The sequence below is a fragment of the Sus scrofa genome, chromosome 7 (assembly GCF_000003025.6).
Source record: "Sus scrofa isolate TJ Tabasco breed Duroc chromosome 7, Sscrofa11.1, whole genome shotgun sequence".
NCBI classification, from domain to species: domain Eukaryota; kingdom Metazoa; phylum Chordata; class Mammalia; order Artiodactyla; family Suidae; genus Sus; species Sus scrofa.
The window spans coordinates 55,440,027-55,462,671 of record NC_010449.5 but is presented as its reverse complement, the minus strand read 5'-3'; the positions used below and the strand labels follow the sequence as shown (position 1 = coordinate 55,462,671).

The 22,645-nt window shown below is 40.4% G+C and overlaps 1 protein-coding gene across 1 annotated transcript in view; it reads left to right on the top strand.

Moving 5' to 3' along the window:
• AP3S2 (adaptor-related protein complex 3, sigma 2 subunit) overlaps window positions 320–22,645 on the top strand; it is a 67,194-nt gene continuing 44,868 nt past the window's right edge. The window contains exons 1-3 of the mRNA NM_001244548.1: window positions 320–472; window positions 4,413–4,504; window positions 5,146–5,257. Of these exons, the coding sequence (NP_001231477.1) occupies window positions 404–472; window positions 4,413–4,504; window positions 5,146–5,257 (273 nt within the window). The 5' untranslated portion in view covers window positions 320–403. The remainder of the gene's footprint in view (window positions 473–4,412; window positions 4,505–5,145; window positions 5,258–22,645) is intronic.

Here is a 22,645-nt window from a genome sequence, read left to right as displayed (position 1 = left end):
CAGCCAGATCCTTAATCCACTGAGCGATCTTCATCTGCTTTTCCGACGTGCTCGGCTTTGCGCCTGGCGGGATTCTTAAGCAAACGGTGGGTGTGTACGAAGGGCTAAGAGCCAGGGTGGCGTCTTAGCCAGACCCTAACTGGCCCACCGGCTCTGGCCTAGGGGCCGGACCTCCTCAGCCTCGGAGTCCGCACCAGCCCTCCCGCGGCGAGCCCAGCTCCCGCCCTGCAGTTTTCACCAAGGCGTGCCGGGAGGCCGGACTCTTCGTGGCCCGGCCCCTGGGCGCCGGGACAAGTTTCCGGAGGCCACTCTCAGCAGCGCATCAACCGGAAACGTCTGTGTTGTGGCGGAAGGAGATGCTTTCTGGGAGCAGCCGGTGCTGAAAGAAGCGTGGCGGGCAAAGATGATTCAGGCGATTCTGGTTTTCAATAACCACGGGAAACCGCGGCTGGTCCGCTTCTACCAGCGTTTCGTGAGTGCGGCCTAGCTTCGTCACGACCCTTTGGGGCGCCTGCACCCCCCTCCCTCCCTTTGGCCTGTGCGAAGCGCGCGGGAAAATGCCCGCAGACCTTTTCGGGCTCCTGTGCCATGGGTGACCCCCAGACTCAACCTGCCTCGGCCCCGCTACCCCCGTTCTTTCCTACCCCTTCCAGGACCCCAGCATTTCTGTGCCGTTTTGTGACACTTCTCCAGTGTCTCAAGTGGTGGTTAACAGCTTAAATGGTTGAGGTCGCTTTCACCTTATCGGTTGTCGAGGTGAAACTCACCTCGCAGTTTCACCAGGGAGAAATACGCAGCTTTTTAAAATGGTTTCGCTTTAGCCAGAGGATTTAGAAAAGTGCTTTCTTGGAATTATTTTGCTTCAGTGGAGGCTGGGACTGCCTAGGGACTAGATACCTTTCACTCTGTAGAGTTCAAAGTCAGTTTGGAAAGTGAGAAATGATGAGAAATTATAAATGCAGCCGCGTGAGGGCTCAGTACCTGATGATGTGAATTTGAGTTTTCCAAAAACGTTTCTTTGGGAAGAATAAACGTCATTATTTGCTTCCTGTCCCCCGACGTTTTATTTCTTAAGAGCTAGGTTAAAAATGTAATTGGTGGGTTGGTGAAACCTAGAGGAGAAGTGAGAAAACTTATGTTCAGGTCAAGTTGATAAATCTCTTTCAGATTTTATTTCCTCTTTTGTCAAATAGAAATGAAAAAAATTTTTTTACCTTTTTCATATAATTTTTAGCTAGATTACATTTTATTAAATAATTATATCGGTTTTATGTTAGCATTTAATAACACTTCAATTTGTATTTGCATGTGTGTGTGTGAATTTTTCTGTCAGGGTTTTGCTTTGTTTTGTTTATGACTGTACCAGAGGCATATGGAAACTTCTGGGCGAGGGATTGAATTTGAGCTGCACCTGCCTCAACACCAGATCTTAAAACTCTATTGCATAGGGCTGGGGATCAAACAGGCACCTCCAGAGCAACCCGAACCACTGCAACAGGGTTGTTAACCTATTGCACCACAGCAGGAACTCCCTCCATCAGGTTTTTTAAGGTGTTACTGAGATCTAAGTTACATACTATACATTTCACCTTTAAAAAATATGCAGTGGAATGGCTTTTAGTACTTCACAGAATTATGCAACTATCACCACAATTTTAGGACATTTTCATTATCCAGAAGAGGAACTTCTACCCATTAGCAATCATTCCATATTTCCCCATCAACAACCCCAGCCCTTGGCAACCACTAACCTACTTTCTGTCTCTCTAAATTTGCTTATTCTGGACATTTCATATAACTGGAATCAATATAATATGTGGTCTCTTCTGACTGCCTTTTTTCACTTAGCATGTTTTCAGGGTTCATCCACGTTGTAGCATGTATCGGTTTTTCATTCCTTTTTATTGACATTGTGTGGATGTACCACATTTTAATTGTTATTCATCAGTTGATGTTTTACTTATGGCTCTTGTGAATAATGGTGCTGTGAACATTCATGTACAGGTGTTTGTGGGAGCATATATTTTCATTTCTCTTAGGAGTAGCATTGCTGAGTCACATAATAACCTTATAGTGAACATTTGGAGGAACTTGGCAAACTTTTACAAAGTGGCCGCACTGTTTTACATTCTCATTAACAGTATGAGCTGCAGTTTTTCCACCTCCCTGAAAACATTTCCTATTATCTTTTAAATTAAAGACATTTTAGTGGTGCAAACTGGATTCTCCTTTTTTTTTTTTTTTTCCCCTGTCTCTTCTAAGGCCACACCCACAGCATATGAAGGTTCCCAGGCTAGGGGTCTAATCCGAGCTGTAGCTGCCAGCCTACACCAGAGCCACAGAAATGCCAGATCCGAGCCATGTCTGCAACCTACACCACAGCTCATGGCAATGCCAGATCCTTAACCCAGTGAATGAGGCCAGGGATTGAACCTGAAACATGGTTCCTAGTCGAATTCGTTAACCACTGAGCCACAATGGGAACTCCTTTTGGTTTTAATTTTTTTTTTCCTGGTGACTAATAATGTTGAGCATCTTTCCATGTCTTTATTGACCATTTGTGTATCTTCTTTGGAGAGCATAGGATTTTTCTAAGAACTAAATTAGCTTCTGAGTGAAAATTACCTTGCAAACTGCAGAGTACTGAAAGATATGAAGGATTATTAAAATAATTGAGACATGTAAGCTATTGATAGTTTACCATTTCGTTAAATTGGATATTAGGTATTCTCACCATTTCATACCATTTACCCACTGTCTACTGCTATTTCCCCAAAGAGTCAGATGAAACGCTTTCGTGTAAAAGATGTTTGTGTAAAAAAGTGCTGATGCTTAGCATGTTTTCTATTTCTGAGTACCCAGAGTTAATCCTTTACAGCATGCTGGCGTCTGCGAGCTTTGTGAATTCTTTAAATGGGAACCAGAAGATAGCAATTCATTTACTCAAACTTACAGTGATACGATTACCAAGTTTTCATTCATCCATTCAGTAAATACAGAGGGCCTCTGTACGCCCACGTTAAGTCGAATTTATGAAAAGTAATTTCTCCACAACGACACTTTCCCTGTTTTTTCCCCTCTGTTTCTTTTAAATAATTAACCATTTCAAGCCTGATTAAGTGCTGTAGAAAGGGGTTAACATTACTTAACACTATTATCTGAATCTTAAAGCAAGTCCAATCCTAAGGTTTTCTTAAGCTTTCCAACTTAAAGTGTGGTCCCCAGACCAGCAGCGTTTGTGTCACCTGGAAATTTGTTAGAACTGCAGTCTCAAGACTTACTCCAGACCGACTAAATTAGAATATGCATTTTAACAGCATTCCCAGATGATTCATTACACATTGAGATTTGAGAGCACAGGTCTGGAGCTTTTAATTACATTTATCTTAATGACTGATTTCTCCCTCCCATTATCCTTTTTTACAACCATACTTATTATGAACCTCATCTGTATAAATAGAAACCAAATGTGGGTTATCAAGAGATTTGATCACAGTTGAGCTTTGTCATGTGAAAAATGATTATAGCTCTATAGTTGTTCAAAATTCTAATCTATAAATAGAACATTCTCTTTTTCAGTAGTACTTTGTACAAATACAAATAAGTACCATAGTATGTATAAATATGGCATCTTATATATAATATCTATATAACCAGTACAAACGATGGCAAATTCAGATTTTTAAAACATGTGCATGGGAGTTCCCATTGTGGTGCAGTGGAAACAAATCCAACTAGTATCCATGAGGATTCAGGTTTGATCCCTGACCTTGCTCAGTGGGTTAAGGATCCAGTATTGCTATGAGCTGTGGTGTAGGTCGAAGACATGCCTTGGCTCTGGTCTGGCTGTGGCTGTGGCGTAGGCTGGCAGCTGCAGCTTCGATTCACCCTCTAGCCTGGGAACTTCCATATGCTGAAGGTGGTCCTAAAAAGCAAAAAAACAAAAACAAAACATGTGCACAATTACATTTTGACTTCCTTGAAGTATTAGACCTACTGACATTTATTATTTACCGTGGCATAGATGTTTTCTAGGGTGAAACAAAATGCTTTTGGATCAGGACTTCTACTTCTTTGACTTTGTATGAAGTTGTTGGTTCTCCTTTCCTTGGTTGTTAACAGTAAAGAAATATCAACTTACCTATCAGGACAGTAATGATTAGGGACTAGATATCTAGGTAAATATACCCTATTTTAATTCCTGTAACAGAGCCTTCTTGTCCATTTTTCCGCGTAGACTCTCCTTTTTTTTTTTTTTTCCTCTCTGCTCCTCATTTGTCTTTTCTGGAAATGGGTACGGAACATTTAGATCATTCCTAGCTTGGAAGCACTTCCCTTTTGTCCATCCCCATTAATGGGATGTAGTTTTTCAGACTTTCCCACTGATCCACTCTGTTTCTTTTATCCCGTAGCCAGAAGAAATTCAACAGCAGATTGTTCGAGAGACCTTCCATTTGGTTCTCAAGCGGGATGACAACATCTGTAACTTCTTGGAGGGCGGAAGGTAAACGATGGATCTCCTCCCCATCTCTCTACTTTCGGGTGGCTTTCATCATGCATGCGTCTCAGGCAGTACTCGGGTATCAGGTACTTGATGCATCTTGAGCCGAGTTTAGCATGATTTCCTCAGGGTAGACCCAGTTCTGTTTCGGAAGCTGTTGTCTTTTTTTTTAGGCTGCACCCATGACATATGGAAGTTCCCAGGCTAGGGGTCAAATTGGAGCTGCAGCTGCTGGCCTACACCATAGCCACAACAACACCAGATCTGAGCCGCGTCTGCAATCTACATTGCAGCTCACAGCAACGCTGGGTCCTCTACCCACTGAATGTGCCAGGGATTGAACCCGTGTCCCCATGGATACTAGTCGGGTTTGTTACTGCTGAGCCACAACAGGACCTCCCAGATGCTGTTAAATGGTGTGCCTCAAATGTTTAGATGTTTGGTTCCTTGGGAGGATGGTCAGAAGAAAAGGTAAAGTAGCTTTAGGCACCTCTGCCAAATTTGGTTGCCTTTCATCTGGTAAAATGGTCTTTTGTTTGACCTGTCCTCCTTTCTGTTGGGCCTGCTCTCATTCCTTGGCACAGAGTTCTCTTTGATGTGTTCAATTAAGGTATGTTCATTTAAATGTTTCCCATCTTCCACAGTTTGATTGGTGGCTCTGACTACAAACTGATTTATCGGCACTATGCCACCCTCTACTTTGTATTTTGTGTGGATTCATCAGAGAGCGAACTTGGGATCTTGGACCTCATCCAGGTACGTGCGGCAGGCAATGATGGCAGCCACTTTAGAGAGTTTGCACTGGATTTTGGGATAGCCATCCTGTAGATTCTTTTGTTGGTCTCTTTATCGATACTGGTAAAAGTTGCTAGATATCCACTAGATGGTGCTGCAAGAAAGTTCCTTAACAACCCGTAAAAACTCTCAGAGCTGCATTTGTAGATCTCCAGCCCTCTCACTCCCCTTGGTTTTTTTCTATGATTCTTACACCAGTTCCAATGTCTGTAACCCCTGACCCTAAGCAATTAACTCAGTTCTCCATGGACACTGACCAGGGGTCCTACAAATTAACTCAATTCTGACACTGTCTATCTAGAGATAGACACCAGTTGCAAGTACAGGTTATCACCTGTGCTTCTGACTGACTGGCTGTAGCTTTAGAGGTTCCCAGGAGTTCCTCCTCTGGTTTGATTAACTTGCTAGAGTGCCCTGCAGAACTTTCTGGGAAACATTTTGCTTACTAGTTTACTGGCTCAATACAAAAGGATGTAACTCAGGAACAGTCAGCTGTAAGAGAGGCTTAGGGCAAGGTCTGGGGGAAAGGTGTGGAGCATCTGTCTCTTCTCCAGGTACACTGCTGTCCTCAAATTGCCACGTGTTCACCAGCCTGGAAACTCTCCAAACCTTATCCCCGTCACATTTTATGGAGGTCGCTTTACATGGGCACAAGTGATTAAATCTTGGGCCACTGGTGGTTGATTCAATCTCCATCCCCTCTTCCTTCCCCAGAGGTCTGGAAGTGAAACTGAAAGTTCCAACCCTCTAATCACATGGTTGATTCCCCTGGCAACCAGTCCCCATTCTTAGGTGCTTTCCAAAAGACATCTTATTAACGGAACAAAAGACACCTTTATCACTTAGGAAGTTTCCAAGGTTTTTAGGAGTTCTGTGCCAGAAATGAAGATAAACGTCAAATAGTTCTCATTATAAATTATAATGTCATGTCATATTTTGAAATTTTTTTCAGGTATCAAACTAAATGACATTTAAAAATGCATATTCTATATTTTCAGTTGTAATTCTGGCCTAAAACAAAGAAATGTGATGTTTTATGTAGTCTGTGCAGTCTTGACATAAGTAAACATGATTGTTTTTAGGCTTACTGAAAATTTCAAATGGCTTATAGATTTTTTTCATTACCTTCATGGAAATTAAAATATGTAGGGACCCTGTATTGGGAAGCATCAATGTAGTGCAATTCTATTATTTTATACATAATATTCTAGATAAGCTTTAAGTGACTTGAATGAGTCACTTAAGTTGAAAGTACTCAAAAGAAGGAGTTCTCTTGTGGCACAGTGGGTTAAGGATCCAGTGTTGTCACTGCAGTGGCTTGGGTCACTGCTGTGGCGTGGGTTTGATCTCTAGCCTGGGAACTTTCACATGCTGTGGGCATAGCCAAAAAAAAAAGAAGTCACTCAAAAGGAGCTTGCATTAAAACCTAGTAACAACAATTATAGAAAACTCCAGCTAGAAAATATAAGGTTTACATGCTCACAAATATATTTTATTTTGTTAAGATAAAGTAAAGCTAAATTTGGATTTCCCGTCATGGCGCAGTGGAAATGAATCCGACTAGGAACCATGAGGTTTCGAGTTCGCTCCCTGGCCTCGCTAAGTGAGTTAAGGATCTGGTGTTGCTGTGAGCTGTGGTGTACGTTGCAGACGCTGCTTGGATCTGGCTGTGGCATAGGCCAGCAGCGATAGCTCCAATTAGAACCCTAGCCTGGGAACCTCCATATGCCGCAGGTGCAGCCCCAAAAGGACAAAAAGACCAAAAAAAAAAAAAGAAGCTAAATTTAATATACCTAGGGACAAATAAATGGAAATATTGAGTGTGTGTTTTTATTTTAAATATACTGTACTCTTCCAAAAAGTGATATTTCTTGGACATAGTAACTTTTAATTAATTAATTTATTTATTTATTTTGTCTTTTCTAGGGCCACACCCGCTGCATATGGAGGTTCCCAGGTTAGGGGTCTAATTGGAGCTGTAGCCACTGGCCTACACCATAGCCACAGCAATGCCAGATCCGAGCCGCGTCTGCAACCTATACCACAGCTCATGGCAACGCCGGATTCTTTACCCACTGAGTGAGGCCAAGGATCAAACCCGCAACCTCATGGTTCCTAGTCAGATTCCTTAACCACTGAGCCATGATGGGAACTCCTTAAATTTTGTTTATTTATTTATACCCATTCACTTTCAGGAAATGATTTAAGATGATTAATTTTAAAATTTCATATATCAAAATCGCTATCATACATAAAAAATAAATAATAAAGACGTCCAAAAGATTCATTTTAAGATAATCTTAAATGCTTTCTTAACACCTGAGTCAGATAGGACATTGAGAGTCAATGTGGCATAACAAGAAAAGCTCAAGATTGAGAGGTTTGAGTCATGGATCTGCCATCTGAATATAGAAATATTAGCTTGTAAAAATGGAAACTAAGTTACAGCTACAGAGAATAAATGAGTGGTTGCCAGAGGGAAGAGGGATGGAAGTCAGGGGCAAAATAAGTGAAGGAGGAGTTCCCATCGTGGCTCAGTGGTTAACGAATCCGACTAGGAACCATGAGGTTGCGGATTCAATCTCTGGCCTTGCTCAGTGGGTTAAAGATCCTGAGTTGCCGTGAGCTGTGGGGTAGGTTGCAGATGGTGCTCAGATCCCGCATTGCTCTGGCATAGGCCGGTGGCTACAGCTCCGATTCGACCCCTAACCTGGTGAACCTCCATATGCCGCGGGAGCAGCCCTAGAAATGGCAAAAAAAAAAGTGAAGGCGATTAAAAGGTACAAACCTCCAGTTATAAATAAGCCATGGGGATATAATATACAGCTTAGGAATATGGTCAATAACATTATAATAACTTTGTTAGGAAACAGATGGTTACTAGATTTATCCTAGTGATCATTTCATAAAGTATACAAATGTCAAATCACCATGTAGCACATCTGAAACTAACGTAATATTCTTTGTCAACTATATTTCAATTCAAAAAAATGAAATACTATGTTGAAGAATTCAAATGTGACAGTATACTTTATAGTATTGTAAACTATAGAATGCTAAAGAAATGTGCAAGTAATAAGTATATTAGAAAATAAGGAAATAGATATATTTTAAATATTGAGATGCGGTTACTATAGGAAAGCACTTCAGATATCTATATTAACAAGACGAAAAAAGAAATGTAACTTTAGTAGTGAATATTTATGAAACGCTTAGCATACATTGGATTCGGCAAGATAGATAAATAAAAAGTGAAAATAATAGGAACTAAGAGGTTTGCTCTTCAGAAAGACAATAAAACCAATAGTGACCCTAACATAAAGAGAATAAAAGAAATAGAAAACATCAAAACGTTTTTAGAGGTTGCTATACATAGTTATCGTGCCTATATGTTTGAAACAGCTGACTTCAAAAAATAAATATCCAAGGTAGGTCCACAAAAAGACTCAGAATTTAAAAAAAAAATTTTTTTTGGGGGGGTGTTTTTTGTCTTTTTAGGGCCGCACGCACAGCATATGGAGGTTCCCAGGCTAGGGGTAGAATCTGAGCTGTAGCTGCCAGCCTACAGCGCAACCGCTGCAATACGGGGTACAAGCCGAGTCTGCGACCCACACCACAGCTCACAGTAATGCTGGATCCTTAACCCACTGAGGGAGGCTAGGGATTGAACCCGCATCCTCATGGATGCTGATCAGGTTTGCTAACTGCTGAGCCATGACAGGAACTCCAGAATTTTTTTTTTAATGTTGAAGCAAACTTTATTACATAAGTTATTTTTAAATTCAGACTAAAAAAATCATACTGCTAAGTGTATTTTATGGAGTAAATTGATTGTGATCCAAAATCCTCTCGAAAAGAAAATATTTAGTCAGATATTGCATGGAATTATTGGTACAGAATTATCAAATAAAATCTTAGCAAATAATCAGTTGAGCCAAGGAGTCATGAGACCTGGCTTGTTTCAGACTCTCCCATTAACAAGCAGCGTGGTAATAAATTATTTAAGTTTCGTTGGCCCTAGGGCTTTTGTCTTGTTTTGGTTCTCTGTGTGTGTGTCTGTGTTTGTTTTGATTTACAAGGATACTGGATGTTCTTTTCTAGCCCTAAAATTCTTTCTCTCTTAGGAATACTGCATAGTAGAGAATCATTCATTACATCCAAATAGTCTTTATTCCAAGAATACAGGTCAGTTAACAGTGAAAAACTCTTAGAGTCTCTATTAAACAGTAAGAAAAATAGTAGAAACTAATTTCACCAGTAGATGCCAAGAGAAATGATTACCTGAATTATATTTCTGATATACTCTTAAATTGGAAGCATTTTTGCTTGATTATTTAGTGCATGTTTATTTATTTAGTGTAAACTTTTTTTTTTTTTTTTTTTTTTTTTTTTTGCAGGGGGTGGGGGGGTGCTCACCCATGGCATATGAAGGTTCCCAGGCTAGGGGTCCAATCAGAGGTATAGCTGCTGGCCTATACCACAGCCACAGCAATACCAGATCCAAGCCACATCTGGGACCTACACCACAGCTCATGGCAACACCAGATCCTTAACCCACTGAGTGAGGCCAGGGTTCAAATCCGTAAACTCAGGGTATATAGTCGGATTCGTTTCCACTGCACCACGACAGGAACTCCTAGTGTAAACTATTTATGGTTGAAGAAATGATGCATTTATGTGGTTCAAAATTCAGAAGACACATACCAAGAGTGTACAGTGAAAAACATCTTTCTTCTCTAGTCACCTAGAAGCAGGCAATTTTAGTTTAAAACCAGGAGCCAGGAGTTCCCATCGAGGCTCAGTGGTTAACGAACCCAACTAGTGTCAGTGAGGATGCAGGTTCGATCCCTGGCCTTGCCCAGTGGGTTGGGGATCCATTGTGGTGTAGGTCATGGACTCAGCTTGGATCTTGAGTTGTGGTTGTGGTGTGGGCCAACAGCTACAGCTTTGATAGCACCCCTAGCCTGGGAACCTCCCTAGCCACGGGTACAGCTCTAAAAAGACAAAAAGGCAAAAAATAAAATAAATAGGGAGTTCCCGTCATGACTCAGTGGTTAAAAAATCCGACTGGGAACCATGAGGTTACGGGTTTGATCCCTGGCCTCACTCAGCGCATTAAGGATCCAGCGTTGCCGTGAGCTGTGGTGTGGGTCTCAGACCCGGCTCAGGTCCTGGGTGGCTGTGGCTGTGGTGTAGGCCAGCAGCTGCAGCTCCGATTTGATCCCTAGCCTGGGAACCTCTGTATGCCGCCAGTGCCGGCCTAGAAAAGACCAAAAGATAACAAAATAAATGCAAGGGTGTCTCTTACTGTTTACTCTCATTTGATCAAACATTTGTAATGAGTGATTAAAAAAAAGAAATGAAGTCATATAGTAAAGGACGAGAGCAATAAGTTATCACTGTAAGATAGCCTATGTACCTAGAAAACCTTAAAAAAAAAAGTTGGGAGGAGGATTGTAACAAGTAGTGAATGACATGAACAAAATAGTATGAGAATATGAGATAAATTCACTAAAATTGAATTTCCTGTTTCTTGTGAAAACAGCTGGAAATTTCATGAAGAAATTTCACTTACATTAGTGACAAAGGGTATTTAATGTTTGGAAATTAATATGGTATGGAGTACTTGACATTCATTCCAATAAACTTGTAAGATCTTAGAAGAAAAACATAAGGAACACTTGAAATAAAGGGAACTGCAAGCCTCCTCTTACCGGCAAGAGTTGAACAAAGATTACAGAAGTAATCAATAGATTAAATGGGAAATTAAGTCTAAGTCCATCAAGAGATCTTAGAGGACTTGGTAAAGGGAAAGTTTATCAGGAAAAATAAATGGTCAAGAAATGCAGAAGTCTGTTTTAAAGGAAAAGGACAGTAGTGAGGGATTGGCTTTACTAGGTTTCAGGACATATAATGGTTGCAGGTGAAATTATTATTTACCTAGAAAATCCAAAACAGTCAACTGAAAAACAATTAGAATTAACAATAGAGTTCATTAGGGGAACTAGCTACAAGTTTAATCTAAAAATTAATAGCTTTCCCTTAGCAAAAATATTATAAATATAATATTTAAAAGGGCCCACTCATAATAGCAAAAAGTTCCGTAATATACCCAGGAATAAATGTTAAAAATGCAAGAACTGTAGTTCCCGTCGTGGCTCAGTGGTTAATGAATCTGACTAGGAACCATGAGGTTGCAGTTCGATCCCTGGCCTTGCTCAGTGGGTTAAGGATCCGGCGTTGCCGTTAGCTGTGGTGTAGGCTGCAGACTTGGCTCGGATCCCGAGTTACTGTGGCTCTGGCGTAGGCTGGCAGCTACAGCTCCGATTGGACCCCTAGCCTAGGAACCTCCATGTGCCGCGGGAGCAGCCTTAGAAAAGGCCAAAAAAAAAAAAAAAAAAAAAAAAGAAGGCAAGAACTGTATGAAGAAAACTTTAAAAGATAAACACAAAATGAATAAAACATACTCATTGTCTGTTGCAAAAACCCATGAAAATGTCAGTATAGTTGACCCTTTGAACAACATAGGGATTAGGGGCGCTGACCCTCCGTGTAGTCAAAAATCCACATATAATTTATAGTGGACCTCCCCCATACCTAGTTCTTCTCTATACACAATTCCTCCGTATCCATGTTCTGTATCTTTAGATTCAACCAACTGGGGATTGTGTAATACTGTAGTGTTTACTATTGAAAAAGATCTGACTGTTAAGTGGACTCACACAGTTCAAACCTATGTTCAAGGGTCAGGTGTACTTCCAGATTATAAATTACTGAAAACCCAATCAGAACCCCAGTAATATTTTATAGTTTTTTTAAAATTATTTTTATTATGAAACATGTATATGCAAACTATATAGAAAACATACCTATACAGTTTGAGGAATTCCAATAAAGTGAAACTCTCTCAGATTAAGAAACAGTACATTGCAAGGACCTACTGTAGAGCACAGGGAACTCTACTCAGTATCCTGTAATAAACCATATGGGAAAAGAATCTGAAAAAGAATGGATACATGTATATGTGTAACTGAATCACTTTGCTGCATATCTGAAAGCAACACAACATTGTAAATCAACTATACTCCAATGCAAAATCAAAATTAAAAAAAAAACTGAAGAAAAAGTAGGAAGAAATTGGAGGGAAACAAAGTGGACAGTAAAGTACAAAAAAGAAAGGAAGGGAGAAAGGCAGGTACATTGCTAGTACCTTAAAGCTCCTATGTGCCCCTCCTCAGTTACATCCCCCTCATTCGCTGCATCCCTCCTCAGACTTAAGTTGATTCTTTCTTTGCTTCTCATTATAGTTTTAACATGTAGTGTCTATTCCCTAAATGGTATTTTACTAGTTTGAAAAAAACAGAGTAAATAGATACGTTAGGAAAGTATAATTTACCGCTTTTAGATGAAAGCTTCCACGAGAAGATAATCTGAGCAGAGTGTCATGATCTGGCTTCAGTATCCCCAAGTTTATCAGAAGCCCTTCTGGGAAAGTCTGAGAGCAGTCGTGTGAGTGAATCTGGGAAACTTAGAGCCCTCTGTAGTTGAGGCATTGGGCCCTGGCTGTCTCGCAGGAACATGGACAGGAGAGTGGACCCACTATATATTTTCTGCTTCTCAGCTTGTCATGCTACCCCTGTATTTCAAGAATAATTCAAAACAATATTCCAGTGGCGGTAAAATGAGGGTTCTCAGCTGATGGAGTCAGCAGAGCAGTAGAACAGATACTAGACAGTTTGAGTGTTTCCATTTTTCTTTTTTAATTAGTTTCCATTTTTTATTAATGTGAATAGAACTACTATAAGTTTTTATGTAAACTGCTGTGCCTCTTTCACCCTAATGAAATTCCTGGGTCAAAGGGATTCATATTCCTAATTGTAATGCATGTTTCTAGATAGATATTTAGAAAGATTAACTTTATAATTCTTTTAGAACTGTATCAGTTTATTTGTCTTAGCTCCAGCATTGGAATATGTCTTTTTTAAAAGATTTTTATTTTCTCTATTATAGTTGATTTACAATGTTCTGGCAATTTCTGCTATATAGCAAAGTGACCCTGTCATTAATATATATGTATTCTTTTTCTCACATTATCCTCCACCAAGTTCCATCACAAGTGACTAGATATAATTCCCTGTGCTATACAGCAGGGTCTCTTTACGGCTTACCCAGTCCAAATGCAATAGTTTGCATCTACTAACCTCAAGAAATATGTCATTTTTAATTTCTATTCAGAGGCGGAGTAGTACCTCACAAATGTCAGAATTTTTGTTTTTATTAATTATCTACTTTTTCCATGTGTGGATTTATAATGTTCTTTTTCATGTAAACCTTTTGTGATATAATTGAACCACTTGGCCAGTTAAGTCTAGGTCCTGGTTTATATTATTATATTTCATCAACTCTAAGATGACATATTTTTCACACTTGAATAACTAACAGGATGTGTATTACAGTAGATGACATCTTACAGTTAAAACTGACAGTGTTTTTTTTCTTGGTTAATGGTTTGCTTGTAATCAATGAAAAAGTAAATATATTATTTTATTTTATTTGCTTTTTAGGGCCACACCAGCAGTATATGGAGGTTCCCAGGCTAGGGGTTAAATCAGAGCTACAGCTGCCGGCCTACACCACAGCTCACAGCAACACCAGATCCTTAACTCACTGAGTGAGGCCAGGGATCGAATCCACAACCTTATGGTTCGTAGTCGGATTCCTTTCTGCTGCAGTATGATGAGAACTCCTTTTTTAGTTTATTTTTGAACCAACTTTTCTCTAAACAGTTACATTAAGTATAAATAATCCATTGTTGAAGAAACTTTAGTGTTTAAGTTTAGAGTAAAATCCAAAAGCCCAATCACAGCTTGCAAGGTCCGACGTGGTATGGCTCCTTTGTCTCCGTCTAACCTCACCATATACATTCTCACCTTCCCGCTGCTCTAGCTAGCCATTCCAGCCTTTTTCTGTTCCTCATACACAAGTACATTTTTGTACCTGTTCTGTCTGCTGGAATGCTTTTGCCCAGGTTCTTTCACCCTTCAGCTCTTTAAAAGACTGACTTCATCATTCATGACTCAGCTCAAATGTTATCCTCAGAGAGACTTTCCTGACTCCCTGTTTAAAGTAACCCCCATTGCATCATTGCCTTTACTTCTTCAGAGCACTTGTGACAATAGAAAGATCTTATTTATCTGCCCTGTTCTCACCATACTCAGAACATAACCCAGGCGAGAATGTGACTTGTTGACCTAGGTTTCCTTAGAGTAGACTGGTATGTGCCTGGTGCTTAGTAAATACTCACTAAGTAAACTGAGTAAATATTTAATCCATAGTAGATTTAGTGTTTACTTTTCACTTTGTTCCTCTGAGTTTGAGTCTCTTTCTGTGTTAGTTTCATGCTGTTTTATTTGTGGTTGTTATATAGGGTCATATCCGTAGGAATGCCAGTTATTTACCTTGGGTACAGTTCTTTTACAAAATATTCTCTGATATTTATAACCATTTATTCATTCATACACATTCTTGAATGAGTTGTAAAGGTCCCCAAAGTTCCTATTGGATTATAATTAACAGTGAATATAGGAGTTCCTGCTGTGGTGCAGTGGGATCAAGGGTGTCTCTGCAGCAGCAGGGATGCATGTTCAATCCCCAGCCTGGCACAGTAGGTTAGGGATAGCTGTGGCATAGACTGCAGCTCAGTCTTGGATTGGATCCTCGGCCCAGGAACTCCATATGCCGCCGGGTGGCCATAAAGGGGCGGGGGGGGGGGAGAAGTGAATTTAAAGTAGCATTTCCTGGAGTTCGTTGTGGCTCATTGGTGAATGAATCTGACTAGGAACCATGAGGTTTCGGGTTCGAATCCTGGCCTTGCTCAGTGGGTTAAGGATATGTTGTTGCCATGAGCTGTGGTGTAGGTCACAGATGCTGCTCAGATCCCAAGTTGCTGTAGCTCTGGCGTAGGCCGGTGGCTACAGCTCCAATTTGACCCCTAGCCTGGGAACCTCCATATACTGCAGGAGCGGCCCAAGAAATGGCAGAAAGACAAAAAATAAATACAGTAGCATTTCCTTCCATTCCATATATTCATTTCTTTCTTTTGACTCTTTCACTAAAGCTTTGTTTTTCTGTAAAAACAATGCCCTAATTTCTCGTGGTTTATTCTGGAGTTTTAGGATATTTATCAATCATCATGTACACAAGTGTTTCTTAACCATTATACAACCTTCCCTTTAGTTCTTAGTTTACTCTGTTCATTCATTATTTGTGCTTCAGTATAGTTGCAACTATTCACTTTACTTCTCTGCTTCTTCACCAGTCATCTTCCTATCACACTTGGGATGAAATTTCAAACCATTTGTTGTCAATTAAAAATGTATATTTTATATATATATATGTATGTATGTATATGTATATATGTGTATATGTGTGTGTGTGTGTATATATATATATATATATATTTTTTTTTTTTTTTTTTTTTGCTTTTTAGGGGCATACTCATGGCATAGGGAGGTTCCCATGCTAGGGGTCCAGTCGGAGCTACAGCTGTGCCTACACCATAACCACAGCAATGTGGGAACCAAGCAGTGTCTGCGATCTACACCATAGCTCATGGCAACACCAGATCCGTAACCCACTGAGCAAGGCCAGGTATCAAACCTACCACCTCATGGTTCCTAGTCGGATTCATTTCCCCTGTGCCACAACGGGAACTCCAAGCTTTTTTTTTTTTTTTTTTTTTTTTTTAATCTTTTTAGGGCTACATCCACGTCATAGGGAAGTTCCCAGGCTAGGGGTCACATTGGAGCTGCAGCTGCTGGCCTATACCACAGCCACAGCAATGCAGGATCTGAGCTGCATCTGTGGGCTACACCATAGCTCATGGCAATGCCGGATCCTTAACCCACTGAGCAAGGCCAAGGATCGAACTCTTATTCTCATGGATACTAGTTAGGTTTGTTACTGCTGAGCCACAACGGGAACTCCATATTTTGTTAAGCTTTTTAGCACAAAGATTATTACATTTTTTTAATGCAAGATTTATTTCAATATATTCTGAGATAGGGAGCTGAGTTACTTTTTCTCCATTATCATTATTCAGTTTCTTCAAATTATTCAGTCTCCCATTGTTCTGCTACTTCCAGTTTAACTTAAATTTCTGATAAATTTAAGCTTATTTCTGGAATTTCAAGTACATTATTTTGTTTTGGGTTTTTTAAATTATATTAAGTAGAACCTGAATTTTTTGTTTTTATAAAGGACTTGAACGGTAAGGTTATTAAGTAGAATGAAGACATCTTCCTCCTTAGCATTTATTCCCTTCTGTCATATACCATTCCCCTTTCTCGAGGTAGCCACTATTAAGTCTTTTAGTGCATGTACACACACAGACCCACATATGTGTCATATACATATTTTTTATTTGTTTCTTTCTGTTCTGTTTCTGGCTGCATCTGCAGCATATGGAAGTTTCTGAGCTAGAGATCAGATCTGAGCTGCACTTGTGATCTATGCTGCAGCAGGGCCATTGTGAGATGCTTAACCCACTATGTCTGCCCAGAGATCAAACTGGTGCTCCACAGAGACAATGCACTGCACCACAGTGGGAACTCCTACTTATTTAATTTAAATAAAAATTAATCACTATATACATAGTTTTGCAACTTGCTCTCTTTTTTTTTATCACTTAATAAGTCTTGGAACTTTTTCCACTTCATATAATCTTTTTAGTAGTGCATGATTTTCCATAATATGAATGTATCTTAATCTGTTATTCAGTACCCTACTTGTGAGCATTTAGATTTCTCCCATTTCTCACTATTGCAAATTATGATGCAGTGACATCCTTACACATGCATCCATATGTGCATGTGTTAGTTTTAGGGGGATAGATTCCTAAAATTGGAATTGCTGCTTTAATTAAAGATGTGTGCTTTTTTTGTTTTTTGTCTTTTTGCCTTTTCTAAGGCCGCTTCCTCAGCACTTGGAGGTTCCCAGGCTAGGGGTCCAGTCGGAGCTGCAGCCATTGGCCTATACCAGAGCCACAGCAACTTGGGATCCGAGCCGAGTCTGCAACCTACAGCACAGCTCACGGCAATGCCGGATCCTTAACCCACTGAGCAAGGCCAGGGACCGAACCTGCACCCTCATGGTTCCTAGTCAGATTCATCAACCACTGAGCTACGACGGGAACTCCAGATGTGTGCTTTTTACATTGATAGATATTGCCAGATCGCCTCTCCCCAAAGTTGTATTTCCTCATAACCTTACCAATTTTAAATATTAAGAATACTTTCTAATGTTTGCCAGTCTGATGGGTGCAAAAGTAGGTATTCGTTGTTTCCCCTAGCTTCCTTGAATACTGGGCTGCATATCTTTTAGTGTTTACCAGTCATTTGTATTTGAAAATGTCTGACCATTGTATGTATCTACCTTTCTATGGCTTATTTGTTTTATTCATTTGTAAGTGTTGGGTTTTTTCCTAATTTTTATGGATACCAATCCTTTTCTTTTCTTTTCTTTTCTTTTCTTTTCTTTTGTCTTTTTGCCATTTCTTGGGCTGCTCCGCGGCATATGGAGGTTCCCAGGCTAGGGGTCAAATTGGAGCTGTAGCTACCGGCCTACACCAGAGCCACAGCAACGCAGGATCTGAGCCGAGTCTGTGACCTACACCACAGCTCACGGCAATGCCGGATCCTTAACCCACTGAGCAAGGGCAGGGACCGAACCCGCAACCTCATGGTTCCTAGTCGGATTCGTTAACCGCTGTGCCACGACAGGAACTCCTCTTTTATATTTATTGTAAATATTTTCTCCTTGTCTTTTAACTTTATGTAGTTAGGTCTGCCTTTTTTCTTATAGTTTGAAGGTATAAAAATGTTCTTAAAAGTAAAAAAGTTTTTTAAAAAGGGGAGTTCTCTTGCAGCTGAGCAGGTTGAGGATCTGGCATTGTCACTGCAGTGGCTTGGGTTTGATCCCTGGCCTAGGAACTTCCACCTGCTGTGGACATGGCCAAAAAAAGTTTAAATATGTCCTCCAGTATTGCTGTTGCTTGTTTTTTCTTTTGAGAAAACCATATTTATTGTCATCATTACCCAGCTTATTTATGTAGCAAATGGCCCAACTGTCTAAAGAATAGAATATCTACATAACATTCATGTTTCAAACGACGAAAATAACAGTAAGAGGTTAAGAACAAAAGTACACAAGGCTGGACACAAAAAAATGCATCTATGAGATTTTATCCCACCTCTGGCTTTTGTAGATTTGAAAAGTATAGAATTCATGAGCTAGAAAATATTGTTGGGAGTTCTCACTGTGACACAGTAGGTGAAAAATCCAATTGCAGTGGCTTGGGTCGCTGAGGAGACGTAGGATTGATCCCTGGCTCAGTGAAGTGGGTTAAAGGATCTGGCATTGCTGCACTTGCTGTGTAGTTTGCATCTGTGGCTCAGATTCAGTCCCTGGCCCACGAACTTCCATATGTTATAGGTGCTGCCATTTAAAATTAAAAAAAAGGGAATTCCCTTTGTGGCTCAGTGGTAACAAACCCAACTAGAATCTATAAGGACGTGTTTGATCCCTGGCCTCGTTCAGTGGGTTAAGGATTCTGTGGCTTGTGGTGTAGGCCAGCAGCTGCAGCTCCAACTTGACTCCTAGGCTAGGAACTTCCATATGCTGCAGGTGCAGCCCTAAAAAGAAAAAAAGAAAAAAAATCCATCAAGTTTAATAGAAATACATTTAATCTGATTACAACACTAACATCAGTATCACTGATTTAATATTTACAAAAAATGATATTTCCCTCCAGCTTTATTGAGATATAATTGATATGTAATACATAACATTGTGTAAATTTGAGATACACAGAATGTTGATTTGATAAACCTATGCATTGCAGAATGACTACCGCAATAGTGTTGGCCAACACCTCTTACCCTGTCACATAATTACTATTTCTTTTTTTGTGTGTGGTGAGAATCATATTTTCTAGTACATAAAAATCATTGTGACATCCATGAAAAGTTAGAATGCTAGGTGTTTGGTGCACAAGGAGCTGACATCTGGAGAACTCTGTAAGTCCCAAACTTTAAATGTGTAGTCACCTTCAAACTGTATCCATTCCTCAATTGGAAGATGTCTAACCCAGTCCCACTCCTCTTCATGTGGGCATGTGATCTTTTGATACTTAGCATCCAGGTTTCCAAAGACTATTTCCTGTTACTTCATAGTCATATGACTTTCTCCATCAACCGAGCTGTATCCAGTGTTTTCGTTTTTATTTCTTGTTCAGCAAATTTCATTAGATTCACAGCTCCTGGGTTATAATAGCTAAATGTGGCTCTTCTGGTCTCTGCCAAAGCTTTAGCTTGCAGGGCTGCCGTTTGAGCCATCATAGCCACTCAAGGAGTTACTTGTGTTCTCGATGACAGCAGGACAGCAACATAGAAAAGCTCCAGTAGCTGCAGCTATTTCTTACTTTTGTTTTTCACCATTTCCTTTTCTTGTAATTTGTCCATCCTTTCCAGCCTCCTAGGATCAAGTTGTTTCCCACTCCTTTTTTCTCAGATGATGCCTTTTATGAGGCTTCGATCTTGAGTAACTTCCGCCACTTGATGACTTTCTTTCTTTGCAGTTGTGTCTGTCCTCCCCGTTTTCAGATAAATTTAGTTTCCCTATCTGTGAGAAGAATGAGTGTTCTTTGTCATTATGTTCCTCAAATTTGTTTTTTAGACTATTTTTAGATTCATGTCATACTCTTTTGCTGTCTGAGTCTCTAGCACATTCAGTTCAATCTCTTCATGCATTAGCATATTCTTTGCTTCTGTTCTTTCCTACATTATCTGACTTTTGTTCTCTTTACCTTGATCGTGATCTTGAATAATGATGTTTTGAGAAAACTTTAGGAGAAACAGATACACCTGACTGCCTTTTTTTGGCGGGGAGGGGGGGGAGGGCCACAGGTGTGGCACATGGAAGTTCCCAGGCTAGGGGTCGAATTGGAGCTGCAACTGCTGGCCTATGCCACAGCCACAGCAACGCCATATCCTTAACCCACTGAGCCAGGTCAGGAATGGAACCCGTGTCCTCATGGATAGTTGGGTTCATTTCTGCTCAGCCACAACAGGAGCTCCTGTGACTGCTCTTTTTTTATCTCTATCTGGGGCTGTCTTTTCTGGAGCTGTTCTGTCTCATTCTGTATCACTTGCTTATTGAGAACCCAATTGTGCCCCCCAAAATTCACATGTTGAAGTCTTAATCCCCAATGTGGCTGTATTTAGAGATGGGGTCTTTAAGGAAGTAAGTTAAGCAAGGTCTAAGGGTAAGGCTCTGATCCCATACAACTTACGTTCTTATAAGAAGAGGAAGAGACTCCAGAGGCCTCTTTCTTTCTGTGCACAAATCAAGGAAAGGCCTTTCATGGACATAGCGAGTCTGCAAGCCAGGAGTAGAAACTGATCCTGCAAGACCTTGATCTAGGACTTTTAACTTCCAACACTGCCGCTGGCCTACACCACAGCCACAGCAACACCAGATCCAAGCTGCGTCTGTGACCTACACCTCAGCTCATGGCAATGCCAGATCCTTACCCTATGAGCAAGGCCAGGAATCAAACCTGCATCCTCATGGATACTAGTGAGATTTGTTTCTGCTGAGCCACGACAGTACCTCCTTATTTTGTTATGGCAGCCCAAGAAGACTAATACACCAATCTTTTTTTTTGGTCTTTTTTTTTTGTCTTTGTTGTTGTTGTTGTTGCTATTTCTTGGGCCGCTCTCGAGGCATGTGGAGGTTCCCAGGCTAGGGGTCGAATCGGAGCTGTAGCCACCGGCCTACACCAGAGCCACAGCAACTCGGGATCCGAGCCGCGTCTGCAACCTACACCACAGCTCACGGCAACGCCGGATCGTTAACCCACTGAGCAAGGGCAGGGACCGAACCCGCAACCTCATGGTTCCTAGTCGGATTCGTTAACCACTGCGCCACAACAGGAACTCCCTAATACACCAATCTTAATTTCATTAACCCTCTTTAATGGAAACAGCCCCTTGGCACTGTGCTGCTGAGAAGTATGGTCTGCCTCTCCTTACATACTCCAGGCTTCTTAGTCCAGAGTCCTGGCAGTAGGGTAGTTGATTTTCTTCCTTTAAAACTAGAGAACACACACACACACACACACACACACACACACACACACACACACACACACACAAAACCTAGAGAACATGAATTTTAAAAGAACATGTATACACTCAAGGGCTCAGAGAACAGGAGAGAAGACAATAGCAAGGAATTTTTTGAAAGCAGAAGGGAATATGAATTCCTCTCTTGACTTGGCTAGTCCAAGGAAGCCACATCCCAGGCCAGCAGTGTAGAAAGCTGACACCACACTACAGAATCCTCAAAGCACAGAGTCTCTCTGGGGTGTGGGTATAGAGTAGACAGGGAAAGCTCTCTGAAAACTGGTTAGGTCCCTAAGTCCTTCCCCCAGTTCCAGACAAAAACAGCAACAACTACAAAAACCCCAAACTGGGCTGCTAAACAAACAAGAAACATAGAGCAAAATGATCTCTTGGAAATTAAAAACCTGAAAGGAAAATGGGAGGAAAAGATAGGAAAATGGCAGGTTCAATATCCCAATATAAACAGCTCAAAAAAAAAAAAAATATATATATATATATATATACACTAGGAGTATGGAAGGACTTTGAGTTGTTAGATTGCAGGACTCACCAAGTATCCAGCACAGTGATTGAAAATAAACCCAGGTTTATGTATGTTATCCTTACAGTGGATGCTGAGTCACTTTTAAAAATGTAAGAGTTATGAATAGTGCTATAATGAAGTTACTGTGTGTGGTTTTTTGCATACATTTGTGTGCATTTCTGTTGAGTATATACTTAGGAATAGAATTGCTGGGTCATGGGATATTAGTAAGTAATGTCACATAATTTTCCAAGGTGGTTGGAGATATAATTTCCATTTATATGTTTATACCCAGTCAAAAAAACTGAAAAAAACTCAAATGTCCTGTCTGGAGTAGAGTAGATAAATAAGTTTAAAAGTGAAATAACCATATAGCAGTGAATATGAACAAGCCTTTCATGACATGCAACAGCATGGAAGAATTCACATTGTTGAGTGAAAGAAGCCAAATAAAAGGAGTACATGTTTTATGACTCCTGTGTAAGTTCAAGGACAGACAAAACTAAACTGATAGTAGGAGTCAGGATGGTGGTTACCTTTGGAGAAAGGATAATACCTAACAGGGCATGAAGGGGCTGTCTAGGGAGCTAGCAGTGTTCCATCTGGATGATAGTTGACGTGACATGTTCATTCTGAAAATTC